Source organism: Ammospiza caudacuta, chromosome 25 (assembly GCF_027887145.1).
Source record: "Ammospiza caudacuta isolate bAmmCau1 chromosome 25, bAmmCau1.pri, whole genome shotgun sequence".
Lineage (NCBI taxonomy): Eukaryota > Metazoa > Chordata > Aves > Passeriformes > Passerellidae > Ammospiza > Ammospiza caudacuta.
Window position 1 is genome coordinate 3,367,804 of NC_080617.1, and position 24,468 is coordinate 3,392,271.

Sequence of the window (24,468 nt, forward strand, 5' to 3'; positions counted from 1 at the left end):
TCTCCATCCCTGATGTTTGAGCCCCCCTCACTCCATCTTTCTGCTACACTGAGGCCACAGAGGGACCCACAGCAGGCTGCACTGACAGCTGCTTCATCATGCAGCTTCCCACAGGTCCTGAAAAGCTCTGTATCCATGTTTCCCACAAGCAAAATATGAAATCATGATCTGATCCCCACTACAAGAAATCAGGTAACTGCAGCACACCGAACTGCAGACCTGGCAGATTTTTAAGACTGAAAGCTGTAGCTGTGAACACCAGGTTTCTAGAAAATATGTCCAAAAAAAAATCATTTATCAAGGTTTTTGTGTAGGCAAAGGGTACCCAAGCCCACAACCAACCAGGCCAAGCCACCCTACCAGGTGAGCAACCTTCCTTTTCTGGGGATGGCAATGCCAAGATTCAGACTAAACAGAAAATTCATCTCCATTTGCTCACTGTGGTTTGCATGATTACGACTGCTTTGGAGTTGAAAGGGAAGTGAAACTAGAAGGCTTTAAGTGACTTTGTGGAGAGAGAGTAGAGAAGTGATATCAAACTGTGGGCCCGACAGCCCAGGGGTTACCACTGTATTTCCTCACAATGGCATGAGCAAAGGGAGACCTTGTGGAGACATGAATGAGAGCTCCTGAGCAGCAGGGTAAATTCAGGCCACAGCTGAGCAGAGTGCCAGGCAGCCTTTCACACCCAATTAGCAAAGGGACACTATCTGCACCAAACCTTTGCCTCAAGCACTGAATGCCCATCCTTATCTCCATGATAAATCACAGCCTGCACTGAAGAAATGTGGAGAGTATTATTAATAATTGGTTAGCTGAGAAAGGCCACGCTGAAATAATGCCACTGGTTAAGCTGAAGGAGAAAAGTCAGAAGTCAGCAAGCTGAAAGGAAAGGTCAGCAGTGACCTTGCTGCAACATGAGGAAAGGGAGTAGAGATATTCCTGAATATATCCTGAGAATATGTGAAAAGTATCAAAAGTAGAACCATAGGAATGCAGAAGTAGGCGTAGATGCTGATATGTATCTGACCAATCATGAGCTCAACTTTTGCAATATGTATGAAGCTCATTATGAACTGTATTTAACCCGCCGTACTGATCAATAAAATTGGGCCTGTGATGATCAAATTGATGTCTGGGTCTCCTTCCGTCGACACACTGCTCATGGGAATTTGATCCCAGTTAGCACCAGGAGAATGCTTTACTCCTCATGTCACACATGAAGAGTGGAGTCTGGCCCCACCTCACACCCTCAGTGCAGTGCCACTCACCTCCCACGTTGGTTTTGTATTTGTTGTAGATCTCGCGCACCCGGCGGTAGCGAAAGGCCAATTTCCTCATCCAGTCCACGCCCTGCACTCCCACCGAGGAGCTGTGGTTGGCAGTGCTGCCCGAGCCACTGAACCCATCCGTGGAGAAGTTGTAGTTGCTGTTGCAGGAAAGCAGATGTGTTAGCTGTGTCATTGATTATTTTCTGAAAAATACCTTTGCCAGGATTTTTCTCCTGAGAAGCCTCAGAAACAAAATGGAAACAATAATGATCTGATTGCTTGGAATGTGGTTTGCTTACCAACAGGTGCATCTTTGTGGATTGTTTACACTTGATGACCAATCATGGTCCAGCTGTGTCTTGTCATTTATTATTCATTCTTTTCTAGCTTTCTGATGTCTCCTTTCTTCTATTCTTTTAGTATAGTTTTAGTTTATAATTTTCTTTTAATATAATATATATAATAAAATAATAAATCAGCCTTCTGAAACATGGAGTCAAGATTCTCATCTCTTCCCTCATCCTTGGGACCCTCACACCCACACTGGGTGTGCCACAGCAGCAGAAGCACTGAGGCATTTCTGGTGAGGCTGCTGATGGCAGCAGCTGGAGAACAGCTCAGAGAGGAGCTGGGCACCTGGGGAGCAGAGCCTGGCTCCTGTGGGAATGCTCACACCCAGCTACATCTGCTGATACAACTGATACAACTCCTTTCACAGCCTTCACTACAAAACCTTCCTTTACTCTTTGGCTGCTCACTCCTCTGCCATAACAGAGCATCCTTCCCACTGACCCCTTCCCCATCCTGCAGCAATAACCCCAGCAGATCTTCCAAACACAGCATCCATGTCCTTCCATCACAGCTGCAGCTCCACAAGCAGATGAGCTTCACCAGTTTATAACTGCAGAAAGCAAGTCCTGCTTCACCACTTTTCCTGTATTTCTCTCTCCCTGACAGACCTTTCTCAGACTTTTTCATGAGCCACTTCAGCTCAGTAAAAAACCTTCCTCCCCCTGCTTGATAGTGAGCACCATAAGCTCTCAGAGGGATGCAAACCACAGGGGGACTTCCAAAGGTCAAGATCATGGAATCACAGGGTGGTTCAGGTTGGACTGGATCTTCAAGATCATCTCATTCTAAACCTCTGCCATAGGCAGGGACTTTTTCCACTAATCTAATTAGAGTAACCATTAGATTAGGTTACTAATCTAATGCTGTCATCATGAGATCTAAAGTGCTGATTCTCCATTCCTCACTTGTCACTGAGCACTGAGCAGCATTCAACAGTGGACAATGTAAGTCAATATCATTTCAAAACTCTTAATGCTTTGTAGGTCTTCAAAGAAATACCCCCCAGCAAACAAACACTGTGCCAGGTTTCATTCCTAGCACAATGCTGAGCTCCATCCCTGAACCCCATCTGCATTTGAAGTCTTCACAAAACCTGAGTACATCAGCAATAAATTTCCTGCATTCATCAGTACAACCTTAGATCCTGGCCATTGTCATCAGATGCCACATCTTCTATGTGTACCTGGTCACACTCCTGTCAAAGACAAAAAAACCCAAAAATAAAGTCATGTTGTGGTAATCCAGAAACACAATGACATTTACAGATCAAAGAAACTGGGATAGAAACCAATCCCTTCACACTTCCCAACAGCAACAAATCATGCCACAGTGCCAAGTGCTCACCCAGAAATGCAAATCCAGGATGGATCAGACCTCACTCTTTTTATTTGTACATGTTCAAGCAAAAACCCAGCAGAAACTGAGAGAGTTCCTGGCACTGGAAGGCTGCAGAATTCCTCTCAGCTAAGAGTGCCCCCCTGATTTGGCTGTGCTTACTTTTAGTATATAATTTTATATATAAGAGTATGTAAGAATACATATATAAAGTACATAAGAGGCTCTGAAGCACAGAGCTCTCACAGACTGAGGTGTAATTCTGACATGGTAATGTGGAGTTCTGCCTTTCAAACATTTGCCACGTACCTCCAAGTCATTGAAAAACAAGTGAGTATCAGCAACTTCAAAAATCATCTCCTCCATGGACAGACCTGAGCCAATCACTAGAGTTGGATCCTGGGAAAACACAAAAAGAAAATGTAAATGCACTGTGAATACAGGCAGGAGGGAATTGTCATAAATCTCTCATCAGTTAAATTGCACAGAGTTTCTACTGTATATCAAACCTGGCATAATTCCAGCTACCTTAATGGTGTTAACTGCAATTTCCCTAGTAGTTTAAACAACTCAATTAAAAAACAAAAAAAACCAAACACTTCAGTGCCCCACAGGAGAGACTGATAGATTTTCACAGTCAGCACATACAAAACATTCAAAAATCTACAATGTTTTTTGGCAGAGAAAAACCACTTCTTTCCCCTATGTGCAAGGACCTCAGTTTTTCCCAGTGAGGATGAAATCAGTTTGACAGACTTGCACTGTAAGAAGGGACATGTTGGTGATGTCCATGTCCTAGCTCTGTATAAAGCCAAATTTAGTTCCTTCCCTGCCCCAAACTGCCAACAACTTAAAAGTACCACCACAGAGAGTTTAAAAAAACCTAAACTATTTCTTCTCCAAAGACTAACATTTAATTCTGTATGACAGAAATATTTCTTCCATGGAAAATTCAGTATTACCTTGCCATATTTTTGAGCATAGGACCCTGTGAGAAGGGAATGGAAGATGATGATGGTCTCATCCAGGTCCCAGAGAAACACCCTCTGCAGAAAGAGCAACAGGAGGTTAGAGCTGAGAGATTCCAGGCACTGAACTGCAATAAAGGAACAAGTTTTAATTTTGTGCTTAGCTGCAGTATGCTCTAACAGGTATGAACAATTGTAAGCCTAGAGACTGAACACATTCAATTCTTCAGTTTACTGCAGGGCAGTTTATTTATAAGCACACATTCAGGCTATGGCTGTTTGGTCAAACTATTTCAAAAGCTTCTCTTGCTTTTATAGTTATGAAAGTAAAGCTTAGAGTGCTAATGAATTTTAGAGTCCTGCTGAGGTGAAGTGTATTTCCTGTGATCTGGAGAGCACCAGTGCATGCCCTTGGTGTTTGTCAGAGAAACCTCCGTTATAAATAAGGCACTGGGCTGCCATGAGGAATGGCAGAGCTTTGGTACAGAGGGACTTTGAGAGCTGGGACAACATGTGGGGTGGAAAACCCCCTCACACTGGTTCTGAAGGAGCTGGAGGGCAAATTGGACACCAGGACAAGCCAGCAGCACTCTCTCCATGTGGAGCAGGTGATTTTCCTGCTGGAGTGTGCCATGTGTGCCAGAAAGGAGGTGATGTCTCAACCTGTTTGGCACTGGGAAGGTCACTCCAGACTGCATCCCTGGTCCCAGGGATCTGTGAGGAAATGAGAGTTGCCAGCAAAATGTTATTGAGATGGTCAGCAGCCCACAGGAAATTGGGGGATGGCTTCTCTCAGCAAGAGGAGACTAAGGGACATCCAGCAGGAGACCACAACTGAAAGGGAACTGCAAAGGAGACAAATTCTTTTCAGTAGTGGCAAATGGAAAATTGCTGTGGAAGAAGAAGGGGAAATTTGCAGCATGGAAGATTCCAAGTGGAGACAGACAAGCTCCTTCCCTGGGTGGATGTGGCAGTGCTGGGACACATCACTAGGAACAGGATCTCACTCTCTAGGTACAGGATCTTCAGCCCTGGAGGCTCTCATGGCTCAGGCAGGCAAAGCCACAGCCCCAGTGCTGGGGACTATTTACCTCCAGTTCACTGTCCTGGGAGGAGGAGGTATCTGCTTTCCTCTTCCCTCTGTTCTTTCCAGGGATGTTTTTTCTTGCTTGCTCATCTAACTCTTTACTTGCTGTTGCTCTTGGTAGCAAAGGACTTGTGGATGCATCTCCTGGAAGAAAGAAATCACACAGCTCTCATCTCCTTGTGTCTCAAAACAAACACCAATGCAGCAAAAGCTAAGATGTAACTTTACTATGTGGATGCAGTAATAGTTGAACCTTGACTAGAACATAAACCATTGTCACTGACATTTTTTCATAAAAATCCTTTCTTTAGGATTTTCCCTCTTCTGGGAAGCTGAGGCCCCAAAAAGAAAATGTAAACAATTCTTATCTGCTGCTGTGGAATGTAACAGGTGCACCTGTGATTGGTCCATGTTGCTTGTGTACAATTAAGGGCCAATTAAAAGACAAGCCTTTCTGTGGGACAGATCAGAGAGAGCTCCTTTGTTATTGATTCTGATTTCTATTCTTAGCTTAGCAGCTTCTGAACTTTTCTCTCTACTCCTTTTAGTATAGTCTTAATGTATTATATATAATAAAATAATAAATCCAGCCTTCTGATCATGAAGCCAAGATTCTCGTCTATCTCTCTCACCCTGAGGAACCCTTGCAAAGCCCTGTAACAAACCATGATTTCTTCATCCCATCATTTCAAAACAGCTCTGTCTCCTCAATTCAGTCCCCTAGAACTGAGCTATTGCAACAGCTACTGCCTGCAGAGCAAAGCCAGAGCAGAGCAGTCATTTCACTACTCTATTACTGGAGTTCCACTACTGAAACTACTCTGTTACTCAACTATGTCTATTTTATTTAATAGAAAGTTGAATATAAAAGAGTAACAGTGATGTTGGCCCTGGAGACACAGCCTTGACCATGACCAAGCAGGATGGCCATAAGTGACAGGGAGATGGGATGGAGCCTGTTCTGATACTGCTAAGAACACAATTCCTAGGGACAGAGGACACAGAGGATATCACCTCCTGCATCTTTCTCTCTTGCAGCCAGGTGTTCAGAGTGCTCCCTCTCCCTGGGGCACACAGAGCAGTGCTAGGAGTCCTGCAATGGCAGCAGTAGAAGGTTTCTGATACCTCAGTTTGGCTGGCCCACCACAATACTTTCCACACCAGAAAGGTCTCAGAAAGATTCTGCCAAGGAAGGCAAGTGTCCCACTGGGCCCAGCATGGCAGGATGCTGCAGGTACCCTCTGGAGATGTTTCCCCACACCTGCCCCCTGCAGTGTTCAGCAGAGGGATTCCACAGCCCCAGCCTCACCAGAGGAAGGTCTCTGCACTGCCCCAGCTGGCACCAGGGCATTTGGTTTCTCCTCTGGGAACGTGGTGGTGGTGGCCAGGGCCAGGCTCTCTGTGCTGCTGTCTGCTGGTGGCACCACTCCAAAGCCTGAGCTTGGGTAGCAGGTCTGGTACTGGCTCTGGCCAAGGATGGTGTAGGTAGGATATTCCTGTTGGGGAAAAGAGTCAGTGATGGTAGGATACCTCATTCAGAAAAGACTCTGAACCTCTGACTTCTGTATTAGAAATTCCTGTCACAGACACATTTTATGAAAAATCCTTACCTTAGGATCTTTTCTCCTGAGGAGCTGAGAGGCCTCAGAAATTAAATGTAAACATTGGTTATCTGCTGCTGTGGAATGCAACAGGTGCATCTGTGATTGGTCTCATGTGGTTGTTTCTAATTAATGGCCAATCACAGCCCAGCTGGCTCGGTCAGTCACAAGATTTTATTATCATTCCATTCCTTTCCTTTCAAGCCTTCTGACGAAATCCTGTCTTCTATTCTTTTAGTACAGTTTTAATATAATTATATATATAGTCTTGCATTGAATAGATTTTAAATATATATTATATATTATTTTTATATAATATTTTATATAGTTTTAATATAATTATATAGATAATAAAATAATAAATCAGCCTTCTGAAACATGGAGTCAAGATTCTCATCTCTTCCCTCATCCTGGGACCCCTGTGAACTCCACCACAATATCCTGTCCAAGAAAAATCCCAGCAAGAGCACAGGCTGACTTTATGCTGTTTCATTCTGCATATGAAGACATTCCCAAAAAGGGCTGACAGCTCTGGCTGCCCAGTGGCTCCTGCAGAGGACACCAGTGATCACAGGGCCATTCCTCTGCTTCCAGTGGCTGCAAAAATTAATTCATAATGACTGAAGTGACAGTAACAGGGGAGTTGAGTGGATGCCAAGACATCAGTGCACTCTGTGCTCTGGAATGTGTGGTTTTGTCTTGCATTTGACAGTGACAGAAAGTGACCTTGGGCCTTGCTGAGGGCACAACTACAGGATAAATGGCCCTTACTCATGTGCTGACTTCATCAAGCAATAATTCTGCATGCTGGAAGGCATCCATTTATGAAAAGTACTTAATTCATTTATGAGACTGCTCAGCACCTGGGGCTGTGCTTGAGGATTTCACCTTCTGCTACTGACAGTAAAAAAAGCAAATGTGTCATCACAGTCCTCTCCTGATTCCCCTGAAGAGCAGCCTGGGTTTGTGAACCAGGTACCTTAATCTGAAATACTAAAAGAAAATATTTTTTTTCCCTTACAGTTCCAAACAAGTTAATGTTTAAAAAGCAACAGCATAAGCACAGAGGGATTTCTGTGCATCCATTGCATTTTCCACATTTCCTGTATTCTCTTTCTGAAAAGCTGGACACTGAAGGCTTCCTCTGTACAACCAAGTGCTCAGAATGCTGTTAACCACCCACAGAGGAAAAAGGCAGGGAGAAATGGTCTTTGTTAGCTTGCAGGGATTCTCACTTTGTTCTAGTCTACCATCAGAATGCACACCCTACTTTACTGGTTGGGCTTGTTTCGGTACAACTTCATTTCCTATTCTTGCTGAGAACAAAGGTGTCAAGAAAACACCCAACTCTAATCCTCCCTGCAGGTTTAAAACAGCTGAATTGGTTCTTCCCCTCCACCCCTCTTGTAGAGATCTCAGTTTTAGGACTCACCTCACAATCTGCAGATGAGACAACAGCTCTGAACAGATGGAGTGAGTTTGTTGCAAAGGCCAAAGGGAGAAGCATCATGGTCAAAGAGACAGCAGGAGTGATTTGGTGATTTGAGTTACACACTGAGCCCCACAGCTCCCGTACCACAAGTGACATTTCCATGATAATTTTGATAAACTTGTTAAACAAAGGTAAATGAGATGGTGCATATAAATTTACCAAGGAGGTTTTACCTGTGAGATGCTGGCTACTGCTGATGTGGAAATATTGACAACAGTTGAGGATGTAGAGACTGGACTGGCATTGGTAGTTGATGCTGTAAAATTGAGAATTATTGCATTAAATATTCTAGAAAAGCACAAGAAATGAGAAGTTGTGAAATAAATACTTACTAGGCAAATGTGCAAGCAGCACTCTGCTACCAACACCCAGAAAAGGACTGGGGTGTGTTTTGACACCAGACACATTTCAGTTGGGTTTACAGGAAAGAAGAGCAAGTACATCTTTAAAACCAGTCCTTTCCAATGGGTCTAAAACCTTTTCCCTCCATGGTTGCTAAGCAATTGATGTAGAATTAAAAAGGTTTTACATATTTGATAAGATAACAGTCCCATTCTGATGATCAATCAGTAGCAGATGAAAATGAACCAGACTAGATCAAGAAAAAGGACATGAATCTGTTTAAATCAGTTCTGTTTAAAGAAAAGCATCAAACTTATAATTTTTAGTCTAATTAGATTTAAAATTTAAGGAAACAGTAAGAAGTTTCATATAGTAGAAACAGAGTGTTTCCTGGTGGAGAAAGTGAGCATCTGTCCCAACCTCCCTGTGTCTAGAAATGCTTTTTGGAAGTGACTTTGTGAAATAATCTGTCAACAGCTCACAGGATGAGTTCTTAGGGATGTGTAATTGTTGGCACCAACTTGAAGATGTTTCCTAAGCTTTGTGTCACTGCATTCAGCTCTCTCAAAACACAGAAGAGGCTGCTAGAGCAGCACTTGGGAACACCAATGGTTTAGCAGTTTTTGGGGGATTACAGACACAGGGCCACTCCATTAAACATTCCCCAACATGGGATTTTGGACTCACAAGAATAACAACAAATAATAAAACCAGCAGGAACAAAACCAGAATGTACAAAACCAGATGCCACCAAGAACTATTTTCTAAACCACCTTCCTCTGCACACAAATAAAACCAAAAAATCACTTTTAGATGCTTATATAGACTTGCAGAAATTCACAGTATCCCTACCTTACCATGACTCTGAGAAAACCCCTTATTTTCTGCAAACACCACCACACAAAATTCACCCCAAGAACTCAAACTTCTGAAGGAGTCAATCTTGCTCCCCCAGGAAAACAGACCCACCATGAACTCTTAATGAGTGTATGTTGTGCTATGGCAAGCACCAATACTACCTGGTGCCTCCAGGAAAGAGGAATGCATCCAAAATACACCTCAAAAAAGTTAAGGAAACAAAAGAAACAGATCTGAAAAGATGTGTAGAAATACACAGGATTTACAAGAGATGAGAAATATGAAGGGTGATGTCACAGATACATTTTATGAAAAATCCTTTCCTTGGGATTTTTTCCTCCTGAGAAGCTGGGAGGCCTCAGGAACAAAATGTAAACATTGATTATCTGCTGCTGTGGGATGCAACAGGTGCATCTGTGATTGGTCTCATGTGGTTGTTTCTAATTAATGGCCAATCACAGTCAGCTGGCTCGGACTCTCTGTCCAAGACACAAACCTTTGTTATTCCTTTTTTTTCTATTCTTAGCCAGCCTTCTGATGAAATCCTTTCTTCTATCCTTTCAGTATAGTTTTAATATAATTTATATTATAAAATAATAAATCAGCCTTCTGAAACATGGAGTCAGATCCTCGTCTCTTCCCTCATCCTAACACCCCGGTGAACATTGTCACAGAGTGACATCTCTGTGGAAGCAGAAACAAAGGGAAGTAATCAGCCCCAGAAACATTTAGAAAAAGGCAAAATTGCTGCACTGAACAGCAATAATGGCAGTGAAGACACTCAAGGACCTGCAGCAGCTCCACAGGCATTGAAGCCCAGTTGTGTGAGCCCAGGAACCTGCCACAAACACTCATGAACAACTGCTCAAAATCAGGAGCAGTTTCCAAATAAAGCTCCTTCCAATTAATTACACATTATGGAAACTATCAAGGCTGTATCACCTTAAAAAAAGGCTCCTTCCTAGATCCCTGTGAAGCCCAGCTCTGTAGAAAAGACCTGGTGAACCAACCTGCAGCCAGAGCAGAGCAACTCTCTGGAAGACAAACTGTTACACCACTGCTCTCAAGACTGTTATGGAGAGGAAACAGAAAGTGATTCTTATCTGTAATGCTCTGCACAGGCTGCTTCTCCACTCAGATTGATTACAGAAGTGAAGAAATGAGAAAAAAGCTTTGGCATTCCCTCACATGGACTTCATTGTTTATTTTAACTCTGGTCTCCCTCCAACAGGTCTTTTTAATAATCCTGTATCTAAATATTGCTTCATATCAGATTTTTTTCAAACAGTTCCCACCACATGGATGAACCAATTCTTCCTGCACTGTGGGCCACTTCATTTTACCTGTGAATGGGTCAGAACTATGCAAAAATATTTGGCAAAGATTTGCTAAACATGACCTCAAGGGCTGAAGTTTAAAGACCAGCAAACACAAGTACTGCATTAAAGATGCCATGACTTTTTCCTTTCTTTATCCCTCACTTCAGACCTCATCCTCAGACATTACATCCCTGCCTCTACCTTACTAATCCCAATCTGCTTTGCTTCAATCATTTTCAAAGAGGCAAAGCCAGAACCATGCACTGAAATTCCCCTCCAGTGGGTCAGCACCATTGTACAGCTGTGTCTCACCCTGATTTGAGTGGAGAGAAAAGAGAGATATTCCAGGGATTATTATTGAGATATCCCAGGGATTACTATTGAAACAACTCTGTCCATCCTTTCAACACCTCCCTGGCACCAGCCCCTGTACTGGCCTGAACCCTTGGTGAGCTGCTTGAGAAGGAAATATAGCAAATTTGAAAAAGGAAAAGTTTCCTGCAAGTCTGCAACAAGTTTTTCCAAAAAGCAACAGCATTTGCACCATTGGAGTGACTTTTGCACACTTTGGGGTGACTTGTGCACACTTTCAGAGAGCAGCCTGCAGGGAAATTTCTCACATCACACATTCTCCCAGCAGCACAGATTCAAATCCTTCTCCTGTGTAAAACTCTGACAAAGCTGGGGTTGAGCAGTTTGCAGAAGAGAAAACTCCAGGAGACCTGAGAGCCCCTTCCAGCATCCAGAGGGGCTCAGAGAGAGCTGGAGAACTTTGGACAAGGGATGGAGTGACAGGAAAAGGGGGAATGGCTTCCCACTGCCAGAGGACAGGGTTAGATGGGACATTGAGAAGGAATTCTTGGCTGTGGGGACGCCCAGAGCAGCTGTGGCTGCCCCTGGATCCCTGGCAGTGCCCAAGGCCAGGCTGGACAGGGCTTGGAGCAGCCTGGGATAATGAAAGTGTCCCTGCCATGGCAGAGGGGTTGGAAGGGGATCATCTTTAAGGTCCCTTCCACCCAAACAAGTCAGTGATTTTATAATTCTACAGAGCGAGGCCTGGCATGGGTCTGTCCCCTCAGCACCCCCAGGGATCCACCAGCCCTTCATGGGACATCACTGGGAAATCTTGTGTAGCACCATCCCTGAGCCCTGGCAACTCCAGCTGGTCTGTGAGAATCAGTGAATCATTCTGTTGGGGGAAGGAGGGTTATGCTGGAAAAAAGGGAGTATTTCCAGTATTGCTTTCCTTTTATTTAACTCACTGAATTCCAGAGTGGTTTGCTCAAGATGCACAAAGTTGTTTTCCCTCAATCAATGAATAAAACTCTGGTCCTGCTGCTTCTGGAGCCCGTGTGCACTCAAAAAAATGATCAGTTAATTGCAGCAAACAATTCATGAATGCAGTTATGCATGAGAAAAATAAATTAAGGATAAATACTACACCTGGCCATTGACTGCCTCAATAATGCAAGCTGTGCAAGGACCATGACACACCCACAACTTTCCTCTGTGAGAGACATGCTAAAACCCATTCACTGCTGATTTTAACAATTATCCTCCTTTTCTTGGCTCTCATGAGACCACATCTGGTTGTGGCATTCAGTTTGGCCCTTCAAGCACAAGAAACATGTTGATAAAATTCAGTAGGTCTGCTAAAGAGACACCAAACCAGCCAGGGATCTGGAGAATGTGCCCTGCAAGGGGCATTTCAGGGGACAGGGACTGTCCAGCCAGGAGAGGAGGTGGCTTTGGGGACCTGATGCAGCCTGCTGGTACCTGCAGGGACATTAGTGAGAGGACAGACACAAGCTCTTTTTGCAGGTGTGCAGCAGCAGCAGCAGGAGAGAAATGGTCAGAACATGGAAAAGTGAAAGCTCTGAGTCAACAAAATAAAAAAAAAAAAATCATCATCATGAGTCAGATTCTGGAACTGGCAAAATTTCCAACATTGGAGGTTTTGGAGATGTAACTAGATAAAGCTCTGAGAAATCTGATTCTGAATTCTGTATCAACTACTCTTTGAGCAGGAAGCTGAACTAAAAACTTCCTCAAGTCCCTGAATTTTTTGTGAAAATATTCCACAAGGCATAGATTACAAATTCCTGAAATGCTTTATAAAATTTCCAGAGAAAGAGACAAATTTTCATCATTTGTCACCAAAACATAAATGGCAAATTCCAGCCTAAAGAAGAAGTATCAATTTGTAGATATGTGTCATAAGCAACAATATCCCATTATTCAGTTATCTGGCACATTCACTGCTGTGGAAGCTGATGAAATTCAGCACCTGCCTTCTTAGATGTGGCACTTGCAGCAATTATAACATTTTAATGGTAGTTCTATACATAAATGGCAAATTCCAGCCTAAAGAAGAGGTATCAATTTGTAGATGTGTGCCATAAGCAACAATATTCCATTATTCAGCTATCTGGCACATTCACTCCTAAAAACTGCTGTGGAAGCTGGTGAAATTCAGCACCTGCCTTCTTAGATGTGGCAATTCCAGCAATTATAATATTTGACTGGTAGTTCTGTACTGAGAAATTCACTTCCTAGCAGATCTACCAACCTGTGTCTGTGACATTCCAGAGCCATCTACCTCCAGAAGGAATTAAAAACAAATGTTTAAAAATCTCACTGCAGTCAGCACATTTCCTGCCATCAATCTAAAGACCACAAACAAAGAGAAATGCAAGAGCACTCCCAATAAAGCATGCAGGAACACAACATGGAGTCTCTTTCCCCTTCCCATCTGCTCTTCACCCTGTTCAGCCCAGCAGCATGGCACCAACGAGCCAGCCTGGTGCACACACAGGGGGGAGCAAACACAACCCCACAAACACACAGGTACAAAGAGAAAAGAGGCAAAGCATCCAGAAGCATGCACAAACCAAGGACAAGCGTGCAGGCCTCTCTAGTTTGGTATCTGGACTCAGTTAGGTGGAGAGAGATGCAGATAAAAACCATGCCAAGTTACCTTCAATGGAATAAGAATAATGTGCTGGGCTGGGCTGGCTTGTGGTTAACCCTGTAGTGCAGGTAAGAACACTGTGCTGACTTGTAGATGGAGTCTGAATTAAACCACTTTCAGGTTTCATACCTGGCCACAGTGCACCTGAATCAGATAAATTGGACCAGTTACAAACAAATATGCTGGGACCAAACAGCATGCTCCTACCTCAGATTAAGATTGTTGCTCATCACAAAAGCAAGTAACAAATGACACATGGAAAATGTTTAATTTTGGCAATAGTAAGCACTGACTGTCAGGCTGTGCAGGGATTAGAGCTGGTGACAAAATGGCTGAAAAAGAGAAAATTAAAAGCACCAAGGAGATTAATTTGCAAAGCTTTTAACTAAAATCTGTTTGTGTCACTGAGATTCAGTGCCCATGCAGATAAAGGACCTGCCACTGGCTGTGACTTTGTGCTGAGCTGCACAGCACTGCAAGGGACACCAGCTGTGACAGAGAGGCCAAAGCTGGGATCTGTGAAGGCCAAGCTCAACTCCACTACTTCACTGGGCTTTGGGATGAATATTTTAAACCAAGCCACAAGTCAGTAATTTTCCTAGACTGACAACAACAAATATAGAGCTAAAAAATTAATTTAAAATCTGAATGTTTCTTCCAGACTTCCTGTTGTTTGGGAATGCTTTTGTAAGAACCCTGGGCACAGCACAGAGAGCAGAGTGACTGCAATTATGTGCACAGGGCACACCAAGCATGTGGCTCAGCTTGGGTGCTGTGTAAGGTGAGGTCTCTGCACTGATGGGTGCCAACAGTGCCCAACTGAGGCTGCTCAGCTCAGACCTTGCTCTTCATGGTTCTTCAGGCTTTCATTTGAGTGTCTCCAAATCTACAGCCAAAGTCAAAGACAGTTCTCCCTGGCCCTGGTTAGGAAGCAGAAATATTTTGAGAGAATCTACTTACAAACAAGCAGGAGTGTGCAAAGCAGAGGGACAAAGGAGGTTTGGAGCTAGACAGAGGTCAGGGCCATCAGAAAGAGCACCCTCCTTTTTAAACAGCCTGAAAACAGTACCAAGGCTACAGAAGCCACCTGCAGCCCTTCACCCACTCCAGCAGGACTGAGCCATGGGCTGTGAGCTCCAGTTTCTTACCTACATGACATGGGAGAGACTCCATCAAGCTGGACATGAGCAGCAGCTCCAGGAGGTCACTCCATGCTGCAGCTTTGTCAGAATTAAATTCTGCAATGGCCCTTTGATTTATTTACATATCTGATCCCAAACTGACACCGATCAGTCAACTTCAATCACTCCCCTCTGCACAGTCACCACAGGGTTTGACTCTTTGACTCTCAAGTTGTGTCTTTGTTAAGGTTTCAAGCCTCCAGAACCTCAATAATTAGCAAACAAAAAGGAAAGGCTGATTTAAGAAAGACTGTGGAAACTCCAGAACAAAACATATGTGAAAAGGATCCTCCAAGGAGAGTGGGAGTAGCTGTGTTTGTTTAGCCTGGAAAGGCAGTGCCACCATCCCAAATGGCTGAGCAGTTCTCACAGGGGACAGGAACCAGAAGCTCCTTAGGGCACAAGACAGAGGGACAAGGAGCAGTCAGCAGCACAATGTGATGGTCACACAACATGCAGAAGTGCCAAAGAACTTGAGAGTGAAACACAAACCCACCCAGGGAGTGGCAGCAGGGCAGACACACACAGAGGTGCTGGCAGTGCTGGCTGGGGGATTCAGGAAATGGGCTGAGGCATCTTTAGCCCCTGCCTTCCCTGTCTTGCTGTTACAGACATGTCTTTTATATTTTCTACACCCAGGCACACTCCTGGGCTGGTGGCAAATGTCCTGCAGGACAGCATGATAAACTAGCAGAGCCTCAAGGATGATGGAGGAGAAGCTGTGAGAGGAGGAATGAGACTCTTCCATGTCCAGGGGCAGCACTGTGTGTCACAGAATGTCCCAGCACACATCTACAGACATGGAAAGGCCCCACACAAGACATCCCAGCACTTGTAGGTTTTTCTTGAGTTAATGTAAACCATCACATCCATGGTGCTTCTAATACCAGCTTGCAGCTGTGCAGCCTGGATGTCACCACTCTTATTTTAATGTTTCTTTAATAAAATCTCTCCAGGCCACAGGGGCATCCCATGCAGAACAATGCACTGAGCACCAAGAGAGGTGACAAATCAGCAAGAGCACAGGTCATCCCTTCTCTAAAAGAGAATCCTGACTTTAGCCACCTCCAGACTGTGCTGGTGTTTGCCAGCTTGCCTGAATTTCATGCTGGTTTGTCCCACTTAGAGAAGCCTTGGTGCCTTCTTTCTGGCATAGAAACAAATACAAGGTAGAAAGACACACCAAGCTCTGTAAAAGCCTCTGGTGCTGGTAAATCCAAGTTGTTGGCCCTCACTTGCTCACTGGAGATTTTGTGAGCAGAATTTCCAGAATTCCCTCTGCAGTATGCATGTTCAATACTCTACCTTCTACCTCTCCATCACACTGTGCAAGGTCCATCTTCTCAGCATGACCCAGCAGGTACCACTCCACTATGATTTCCATTACTGGAAATGACTTTTAACATCTTCCTAACACTAAAAATTCAGGTGTTTAACAACAGACCTAAAATCAACACCAGACATTTCAGTAACTGATGACATTTTGGATATTTTACAGATGAAAGCTCCTTTGAAATCAATAGAAAATGCAGATCTCCTTCCAGGTGTTCAGAAGAATTTCTAGTGTTACATTTAGAGTAGGATATTAAAGCAGCTGAGTACCCCTGCACTCCAGAGCATTTGGATTTTAAAAAATGAACACTCCCCCCAAATACAGCCACCACTACTGCAACCAGCAAAACATCACACACAATACTCTAACAAAACCCCTACACCTTCCCTCCCTCCTTTCAGAATTCTAGAAGTCTAAACCACTGTTTTAAACAACTTCACTGGAGCACTCCACATATTTACAAATATTTGTCTTTAAAAACACCAACATGTGACACATTAAAACACACAACAGCACACAAGGCAGCCTCAGTGCACCATGCACAACACACAATCAAAAAACACCAAATAAATGAAGCCAAGGAAACCATCAGGCACTCAAAAAACAGCAAAAACCAGTGCAACAAGGCACTGAAACCAAAGTGCAGGCACCCAGTGAGGAGGAGTATGTTCCAGCAACCATCAGTAATTACAGTATTAGCAATTTAACTTGTGTTTAACAAAGCCAAGTCTGGATTTATTATCTTTCCTACACCATCTTTCAAATCTATAATGACAAATCAATTGTTTTGTAACCTTTACAAAAGCCCGTGTTTTGTCAGCAGCTAACAAAAGCCAGAAATGCTGTTTTTATTCAAAGACATCTAATTCTTTAACTAAAGAAAAATTCATGTTTACACACATCAAGGTACCAAGATTTTAGCATTACAGATAAATCTGCAAGAGGCTCAGTGCATATTGTGCAGTACAACCACAAGCCTCTGAGACATATTTAGAATCACAGACCGGTAAAAATTGGAAAAGACCTTTAGGATCATCAAGTCCAGCCATAAATCCAACACCACCATGTCCTCTGCAAGGGGTGGTGACCCCAGCACTGCCACAGGGGGCTCCCCCAGTTCCCTGCATGGTGCTGTGATGCTCCCCCCTCTCACCAGTGTTCCCTGCTAAGGGATAAAACAGCCTCTGCTCCCTTCCATTCTTTGGGAGCTGCATTTGCAGAGACTGGAATAGTTACTAAAAGGGCTCAGTTATTAGAGCAAATTAAGGAAATTATTTGCCTAGTAAACTTGGAGACATTTTAGCATGAGCTCTCATTTGGTGAAAGATGAAATTAAAATGTCTTAATTGTGGATAACAACAAAGGAAGGAGAAGGAAGGAGAAGGAAGGAGAAGGAAGGAGAAGGAGAAGAAAGGAGAAGGAAGGAGAAGAAAGGAGAAGGAAGGAGAAGAAAGGAGAAGAAAGGAGAAGAAAGGAGAAGGAAGGAGAAGGAAGGAGAAGGAAGGAGAAGGAAGGAGAAGGAAGGAGAAGGAAGGAGAAGGAAGGAGAAGGAAGGAGAAGGAAGGAGAAGGAAGGAGAAGGAAGGAGAAGGAAGGAGAAGGAAGGAGAAGGAAGGAGAAGAAAGGAGAAGAAAGGAGAAGAAAGGAGAAGAAAGGAGAAGAAAGGAGAAGGAAGGAGAAGGAAGGAGAAGGAAGGAGAAGGAAGGAGAAGGAAGGAGAAGGAAGGAGAAAGAAGGAGAAGGAAGGAGAAGGAAGGAGAAGGAAGGAGAAGAAAAAGGAGTTGTAGTATGGGGTGTTGTGTCATTTCACTAAGAAGGAAACTGCACAAACACAGCTATACCACAACTAGAGACAATTATTATCCCAAACCAAGAATCATATGGCAAACTTCAGGGGGAGATCCAAAGTAACAGCTTTGTAAAAAATCTTATTTTTGAAGTTGAAGCCCCATCAAGAGATCAGTACCCACCTACAATTTAAGCTATGTGCTCTCCTACAAACTCTTCTCTTCAACACACCTGGTTAAGCTTAACATTGGCTTTTTACTGAGACATAAAACAGCAATTGCAGGCACAGAGAAATCTTTGAGAAGTGACTTTTTACCGAAAGGAGGTAGTCCATAGGTCTGGGTGGTCTGGGGGTAGATGGTGTAGGGCTGGGACTGCTGTAGTGCTTGGTACTGAGGCTGAGCAGGGTAAGGGCTCATTGTTTCTGACACTGGTACAGAGAGGATATGTGCATATGGCCTTGGGGAAAAGAGAGAACAAAAGTCAGAAAGAACTGGTTACATTATGTAGCTTTCAGCCTTCAAACCAGAAGACACATTCAATAATTGCTCCAGAAAGGAGAAATCACTCAGACTGACACGTCAGTGCAACAAGCTCCTTGAGCTTCCCAAGGCAGGCTCCCGAGTTTGCAGATGCTGCCTGCAGTGACAGCAGGGAAAATCCCTCTTCCACAGTGCCAGAGATCCAGGACTGGGAGGGCAGGGTGGGCTGGGAGGGACACATCCCCATTCCAACAGACATGAGTGGTCAGTCCCACTAATCATGCCACCCTGAAGCTGCTGTAATCCAGCAGCACCTGCAAGAACCAGGGGGACACACACAGAAACTACACAAAAACAAGCAGCAGGGGTTAAAGCCCATCCTGCTCCAACAGGAAGAACTACAAAGATCCCTAAACACAGTGAATGATGAGAAAATTTCATATTCCCCTTATATTTATTTATTTTCAATTTGTTTATTTGACAAATATCATGTGCATTATTCACCAAGATTATAATGTTGATTACTTGAAGGGCTTAATTTATCTTTGTGGGGCTTCCATTTATTGTTTTTAAAACAGTCACTAAAGCTAAAGGGTGAATTCTGTAAATTCAGTGTCTTCAGCAATGAGTATCTGCTGCCAGTTGTGGGATTTACTGCACTAGAGAAATGCATAAAGATACAAAAAAATACTTCAGAGAGAAGAATTACAGAACTCAGTAACAATTTCTTGACTTACTTTGCAGAATACATTTGTGAGGTATAATCACTTGATGACCTTGGGATATAATCAGTGCATGTCATAACTGAAAAACAAATAGTTTGTGTAATTACAGAGGTGCTTTCAAAACCCAACAAATAAAGACAAATATCAATACTCATGGTACATTTTAGTCAACACACTGTATTTACAAAGAGTTTCAGTGCCTTGAATATCTGTTTCAAAGCAAATTCTCAAAAAAACACTGTTAAGCTGGCACAAAAATGTTTTGCCAGCTCACAGCAGGTAGATCAGTCAGTCACACTATTCCTCCCTCTTTCTCTTTATCAGCTCATACCATAATTTTTTGCAACTGTCATAAAAAAACCTTTGATTTCAGTCCTCCCCAAAATCCTGCATATTTGTCAAAGGGGCTTCATCTGCACCAAGTGTAACATTTCTGTGTCCTGGAGCAGAGACCAAACATCTGTTTTGTCCAGCTTTCCTCTTCCCCTAGGTATGCTGGAGCCATGCATGGACAGAGAAGAGTCTTTCCTGCAAAAAGGAACAGCTCCAGCTCAATGAACTTAATCACAAATATCCAGGGAAGCACAGCTGCAGTGCACAAGGCTCAGAGATGCCTCTAAAATAAGCTGGCACTTACATTTAACCAGATTTTTCTGCTTCAATAAATCCACAGCAATTGCACTCTGAAGCTGGTAAGACAGTGGCTCAGCTGGCAACCCAGAGAGGAAATATTTCAGATGTTCTCAGTCAGCACAGCTCTGGTTCACCTTGTGTGAGATTACTCTGTTTTACAGCACTCCAGGCTGGGCTGGAGATGGGGGCTTGGGCTCCTATGGCTTCATCCAAGAGCCAGTAAACACCCTTGGATCACATCAGCTGATTAAATACTCAGCTGTCCATCAGAAAGCAATGATGGGCAGGAGCCCAGCACAGAATTTGTCCCTGTGCAGCATCTCAGGCAGGAGCCCAGCACAGAATTTGTCCCTGTGCAGCATCTCTGGTAGGAGCCCAGCACAGAATTTGGCCCCAGTAGCCTCTGTGGTAGGAGCCCAGCACAGAATTTGGCCCCTGCAGCATCTCAGGCAGGAGCCCAGCACAGAATTTGGCCCCTGTAGGCTCTCAGGCAGGAGCCCAGCACAGAATTTGGCCCCTGTAGGCTCTCAGGCAGGAGCCCAGCACAGAATTTGGCCCCTGTAGCCTCTGTGGTAGGAGCCCAGCACAGATTTTGGCCCCTGTAGGCTCTCTGGCAGGAGCCCAGCACAGAATTTGGCCCCTGCAGCCTCTCTGGCACCATCCCAGTGCAGCAAGTGCTGTGGCTGCATCTGCAAGCACATGGGTTTATCAGCTCAGATCTACAAGCACCCTACCCAAACCCTCAGCAAACACAGCTGCACTGCTGTGGATCCAGCTGATTCCCCTCTGAAAGCAAAGCACCCAGGCTTGCCCAGGAGCTAATCCAGGCTAACTGTGTAACCCCAGGTGCCCTGCTCCTCCATACCTACCACAAGAGAGCACATTTTCCCTCTGGAGTGACTCAATAACAGCCTCCAAAACAGGGTCATGGACAACAGCATCTTCTGCCCCAATAATGTGCTCAAAAAAGTTGGGATTTCCATATTGGACCTGCATTATTGCTCCTGTATGACCACCTAGTAAACTCTCCTGAGTTACACTGAGGAAAGCAAGACACTGCCACAAGCAGCTCTAACCCCAATGTGCATTCTGCCACCTCAAAAACCTTCTCTTTGTGTGATCTGAACACAAGCAGCTGAGAAGTACAAACCACCAACCACATGTGCTGAACCTCCCAAATGATCCATGAATCACCTTCCTCTGCTCCTCAGTGTTTGCATTTGCTCACAGTGTGAGCCCATGTAGCTCAAGGATACAACAGGAAACACAAACTGGGAACTTTTGGACCTCAAGGCTTTCCTCTAACACTTGTCAGTTCCCACATGTTGAGGATTTGTAGGGTTTTTTTTTAAGAAAGTCAATATCCATCTGAATAGTTATGTAGTAATGATATTTCTAGAATTTGTATTTATTAAACTGCATACAAAGAATTAGGCAATGGTGTAAAAAACCAAAAAATCCCACTATAAATTGCGTGCAATTTCTAGGATTTGTAAATGGCTTATCCAGTTAAGCAGCAGGTTTTGCAGGATGAAATTTCTCGTAACTCCTGCAACACCACAGGATTGATTAAAATAGCAATGATTAAATCAATTACAGTGGGAAGTTACACCTTACACACTTTCAGCTAAGATGAGCTGGCTTAGACTTCAAAATATGTATTGGCAGTCAAAGGTATTCCACAGAGGAATCTGACTTTCCTAATAACTTCCAACCCTCTTTTTCCAAGACTCCACTTTTCACTTAGTATGCAACCTTTGTATTCCCTGCCTGTTTCCTCTCTGCTTATCTCCTAAGAGCTTTCTGCAGACATTCAATACAATTCAGAGTCTAAGATGAGGTGTGTGGCATATTGCTACAAAGGGCCCAACCAGCTGTGTAGAGATAATGATTTATAAAACATGTTTACAACAGGCATTACAACTGATATGGACTCAACCCTCAAGAAGAATCATGTCTAAGGCAGATAAGACACAGCAGTGCTCAAAAGCACCCAACAGCCAGCTGAGGGGCAGGGACAGAAAAATATTTGTTAGAAACAGATATTTCCTTACCATCAGGCATTAACACTTCGTAAACACCACAGCAAATGTTCACTTTACAACTGATAGTGAGAGCAGGCTAAGGATTACAAGGAGGAGACAAAGCTTGTGGTGGATGGAGCATGGTACCAGGGAAAGACATGAGGAAAGACAATGGGAGAACTCCAGATACTCACTCTCACTAGACATGGGAAGGTTTGAACCAAGGTTTGAAGATTCAGTTTTCTGCTCACTGACTTCTGTGCTGCTCACATGACTGCCAGGACAACAAAGGTTCAGTGTTAGCATTATGAATCTAAAATTAACATCCTTGGCCATCATAACCCCTGGGTTCAACCCTTCTGACCAAGGCAAACTAACTCTTCACAAAACCCAGCCCTGTGCTCTTTGCTATTTCAGGCAGAGATTCTGAGAGAGAGAGATCTGCAACTGGAATCAGACCTCAAACTATGGGGTTTGAGTGGAGGGGTTTGTTAGAGGGGGGACTGCAGGGTGGTTTCTGTGAGAAACACCTCTTGGCATCTCTATTCCATGTCCCCAGGCTGCAGCAGCCAAGGAGGAGCTGCCAGCAGCGCTGTGTGACCCTGCTGTCACAGCTCCCTGCCATGGCCATTGCCCCACTGCTGCATTTGTCCCTGAGGAGCAGTGCTGAAACATCCTTCAACTGGGGGTCACTTCTGCACTTAAATATTTGCAGGTTGCTGGATTACTCTGGATTTGTCTCACATTGTTTCAGTTCCATGTTGATGTTGCTTTGTTCACGTACAGAGTAGGAAGTACAGATAATTTCTGAATGAAACTGTTTCTTCCTTGATTATTGCCTTCCAGGCTTTAGTTTTATTATTGCTAGCTCTGCAACACGGATTTTTATGAGGTTTTGAGCCATCTGTGTGCTGTTGTGATATTTTGAAATTGCAGTTTCTCAAGGTGAAGGAGCCAAAGGAAATGCACCTTGTAGCTCAGGTGTGCACCAAGCAAGGTGCTCTCTGCCTCCCTCCATCACCTGACTCCATTCAGCATCCCAACAAAAAAACAACTGCACAATTTTGTGTTGGATGAGCAAATTAAATTCTCAGGAAGAGCCTAAAGTGTGTGAGCTGGGCTACATAGGGATCAGGAGGCTGTATGAGAAATAAATCCAAATCTTGCAACACCTTTCTCCACCCATACCTGCTTTCTGGGCTCAACTAAACTGATTTTTTCTCCCTCCTTCCCCTCCTGCAGTGCAGAGAAAAGGGAGAAACAGGTTCAATAAGTTCTTTTAAACTAATCCATTGGTCAAACTTAAAATCATGTATAGCTTTATAAAAATATGGACAGATTATTTAAACAGAATATGTAATCAAGTTAGAAATGCAACTTTATCCCAGACCCCTCTTCTGTTTTTAATTACTGGATGTCCACAATTTTAAAATCCAAGGATGTTTACACTCAAATCTTGAGCTCCCTGTGCCCATAGGGAAGGTGTGGGTGTGCTGAAGCAGGGTGACACAGAGGGAGAAGGGAGATCCCCCCAACATGCTCAGACCTCTGGTTTCCCAAGAGAGGGAAAACCCTCCCTAGGATCTGATTTCTCTGACTTGGATGGGCCAGAAAGGGAGCTGGTGTGATGAGATCAAAATTCTGATTTTGAGAATACAGAACATGACCACTCCTGCAGAAATGATGTTTCTTCCTGGCTCTTACTGGAATGGTAGAGACTCCAAAATGAAATCTTTGCTCACTGAATTTGCTGCTACTCAGAGAAGCAGAATCAATCCTAATATAACTATTCTAAGTAGTAATAATAATAATAGTTAATTCCTAAATACAATACCCATCAAAAAGCATCTACTGAGGCTAAAAGTACTATCACACAAGAGCTTTAAATAGGAGAGGCTACAGTTCAAGAGTTTCATTTCTCAAAGCAGTTATCCACAGAGTTTCACTAAGAATAGTAGTACAGATATTACTAAAATATCCTGAGTCTCATCAAATTAAATGCATGTTATTTCAGTCTCATTCTGTGAAAGACAGATGTGATGATGCCATTCTCTTTGTGACCACATTTATAAAACCTTTATACCACAAGGCTAGTTAATTATTTTTTATTGGGAACTTAATCAAAATTATACCAAATCCAAATACAACTTTATTTTCCATACCTCTGTAAAAAAATCAAGAGGCAAATTTCTAAAATGAAAGTTTTATAATTGTGAAAGACCATAAAGAACTGTTCCACACTAAAATCAAATTTAAAACCCCATACCTCAGGCTCTGGTCTCTGGATTCCTGCATCTTGGCTTTTTTCACCTGCAAAGACAAAAATGTTCAGAGCTACAACTAACACAGGCTGGAGGCTTCACAGTGGTGGTTAAATGTCCTGCACCCCAGAACTTACCAGTGTAACCATGGGCTCTTCATCTCAAAACAAGCTTTTTCCTAATTAGAAAACAAGGGCTAACACTGGATTTGTATAGCAGAGTTACTGAATAACTACTCATGTTAGTTACAGGTGCTGAGATATAAAGCCACAAAAATGGCTGGTAAGGGAAATTTTGTGGAAATTGAATAAAACAAGTCATAAATTTTAAGAAAATCTTATTCTGCACAGGTTCAGCACAAACTTTGCTCTTTCCCCCCTATATTTTAATATTGCATAGAGATAGGAACATGAATTCTTTTTCTGTAACAAATTAGGAGTTTTGACTC

At 43.5% G+C, this 24,468-nt stretch overlaps 1 protein-coding gene across 2 annotated transcripts in view; it reads right to left on the reverse strand.

Annotated features, from left to right (window-relative positions):
- Positions 1–24,468, reverse strand: part of EYA3 (EYA transcriptional coactivator and phosphatase 3) — a 42,494-nt gene that overhangs the window by 5,923 nt on the left and 12,103 nt on the right. Inside the window, exons 3-14 of one of the 2 annotated variants that reach the window (XM_058819616.1) lie at positions 24,026–24,069; positions 21,954–22,033; positions 19,115–19,181; positions 18,212–18,354; positions 13,602–13,739; positions 8,279–8,361; positions 6,322–6,508; positions 5,017–5,156; positions 3,920–4,003; positions 3,267–3,356; positions 2,759–2,817; positions 1,272–1,429 (exon numbers count right to left, since the gene is read on the reverse strand). In XM_058819616.1, coding sequence (XP_058675599.1) covers positions 1,272–1,429; positions 2,759–2,817; positions 3,267–3,356; positions 3,920–4,003; positions 5,017–5,156; positions 6,322–6,508; positions 8,279–8,361; positions 13,602–13,739; positions 18,212–18,354; positions 19,115–19,181; positions 21,954–22,033; positions 24,026–24,069 — 1,273 coding nt within the window. The remainder of the gene's footprint in view (positions 1–1,271; positions 1,430–2,758; positions 2,818–3,266; positions 3,357–3,919; positions 4,004–5,016; positions 5,157–6,321; positions 6,509–8,278; positions 8,362–13,601; positions 13,740–18,211; positions 18,355–19,114; positions 19,182–21,953; positions 22,034–24,025; positions 24,070–24,468) is intronic. The other variant, XM_058819617.1, reaches the window with a different exon arrangement.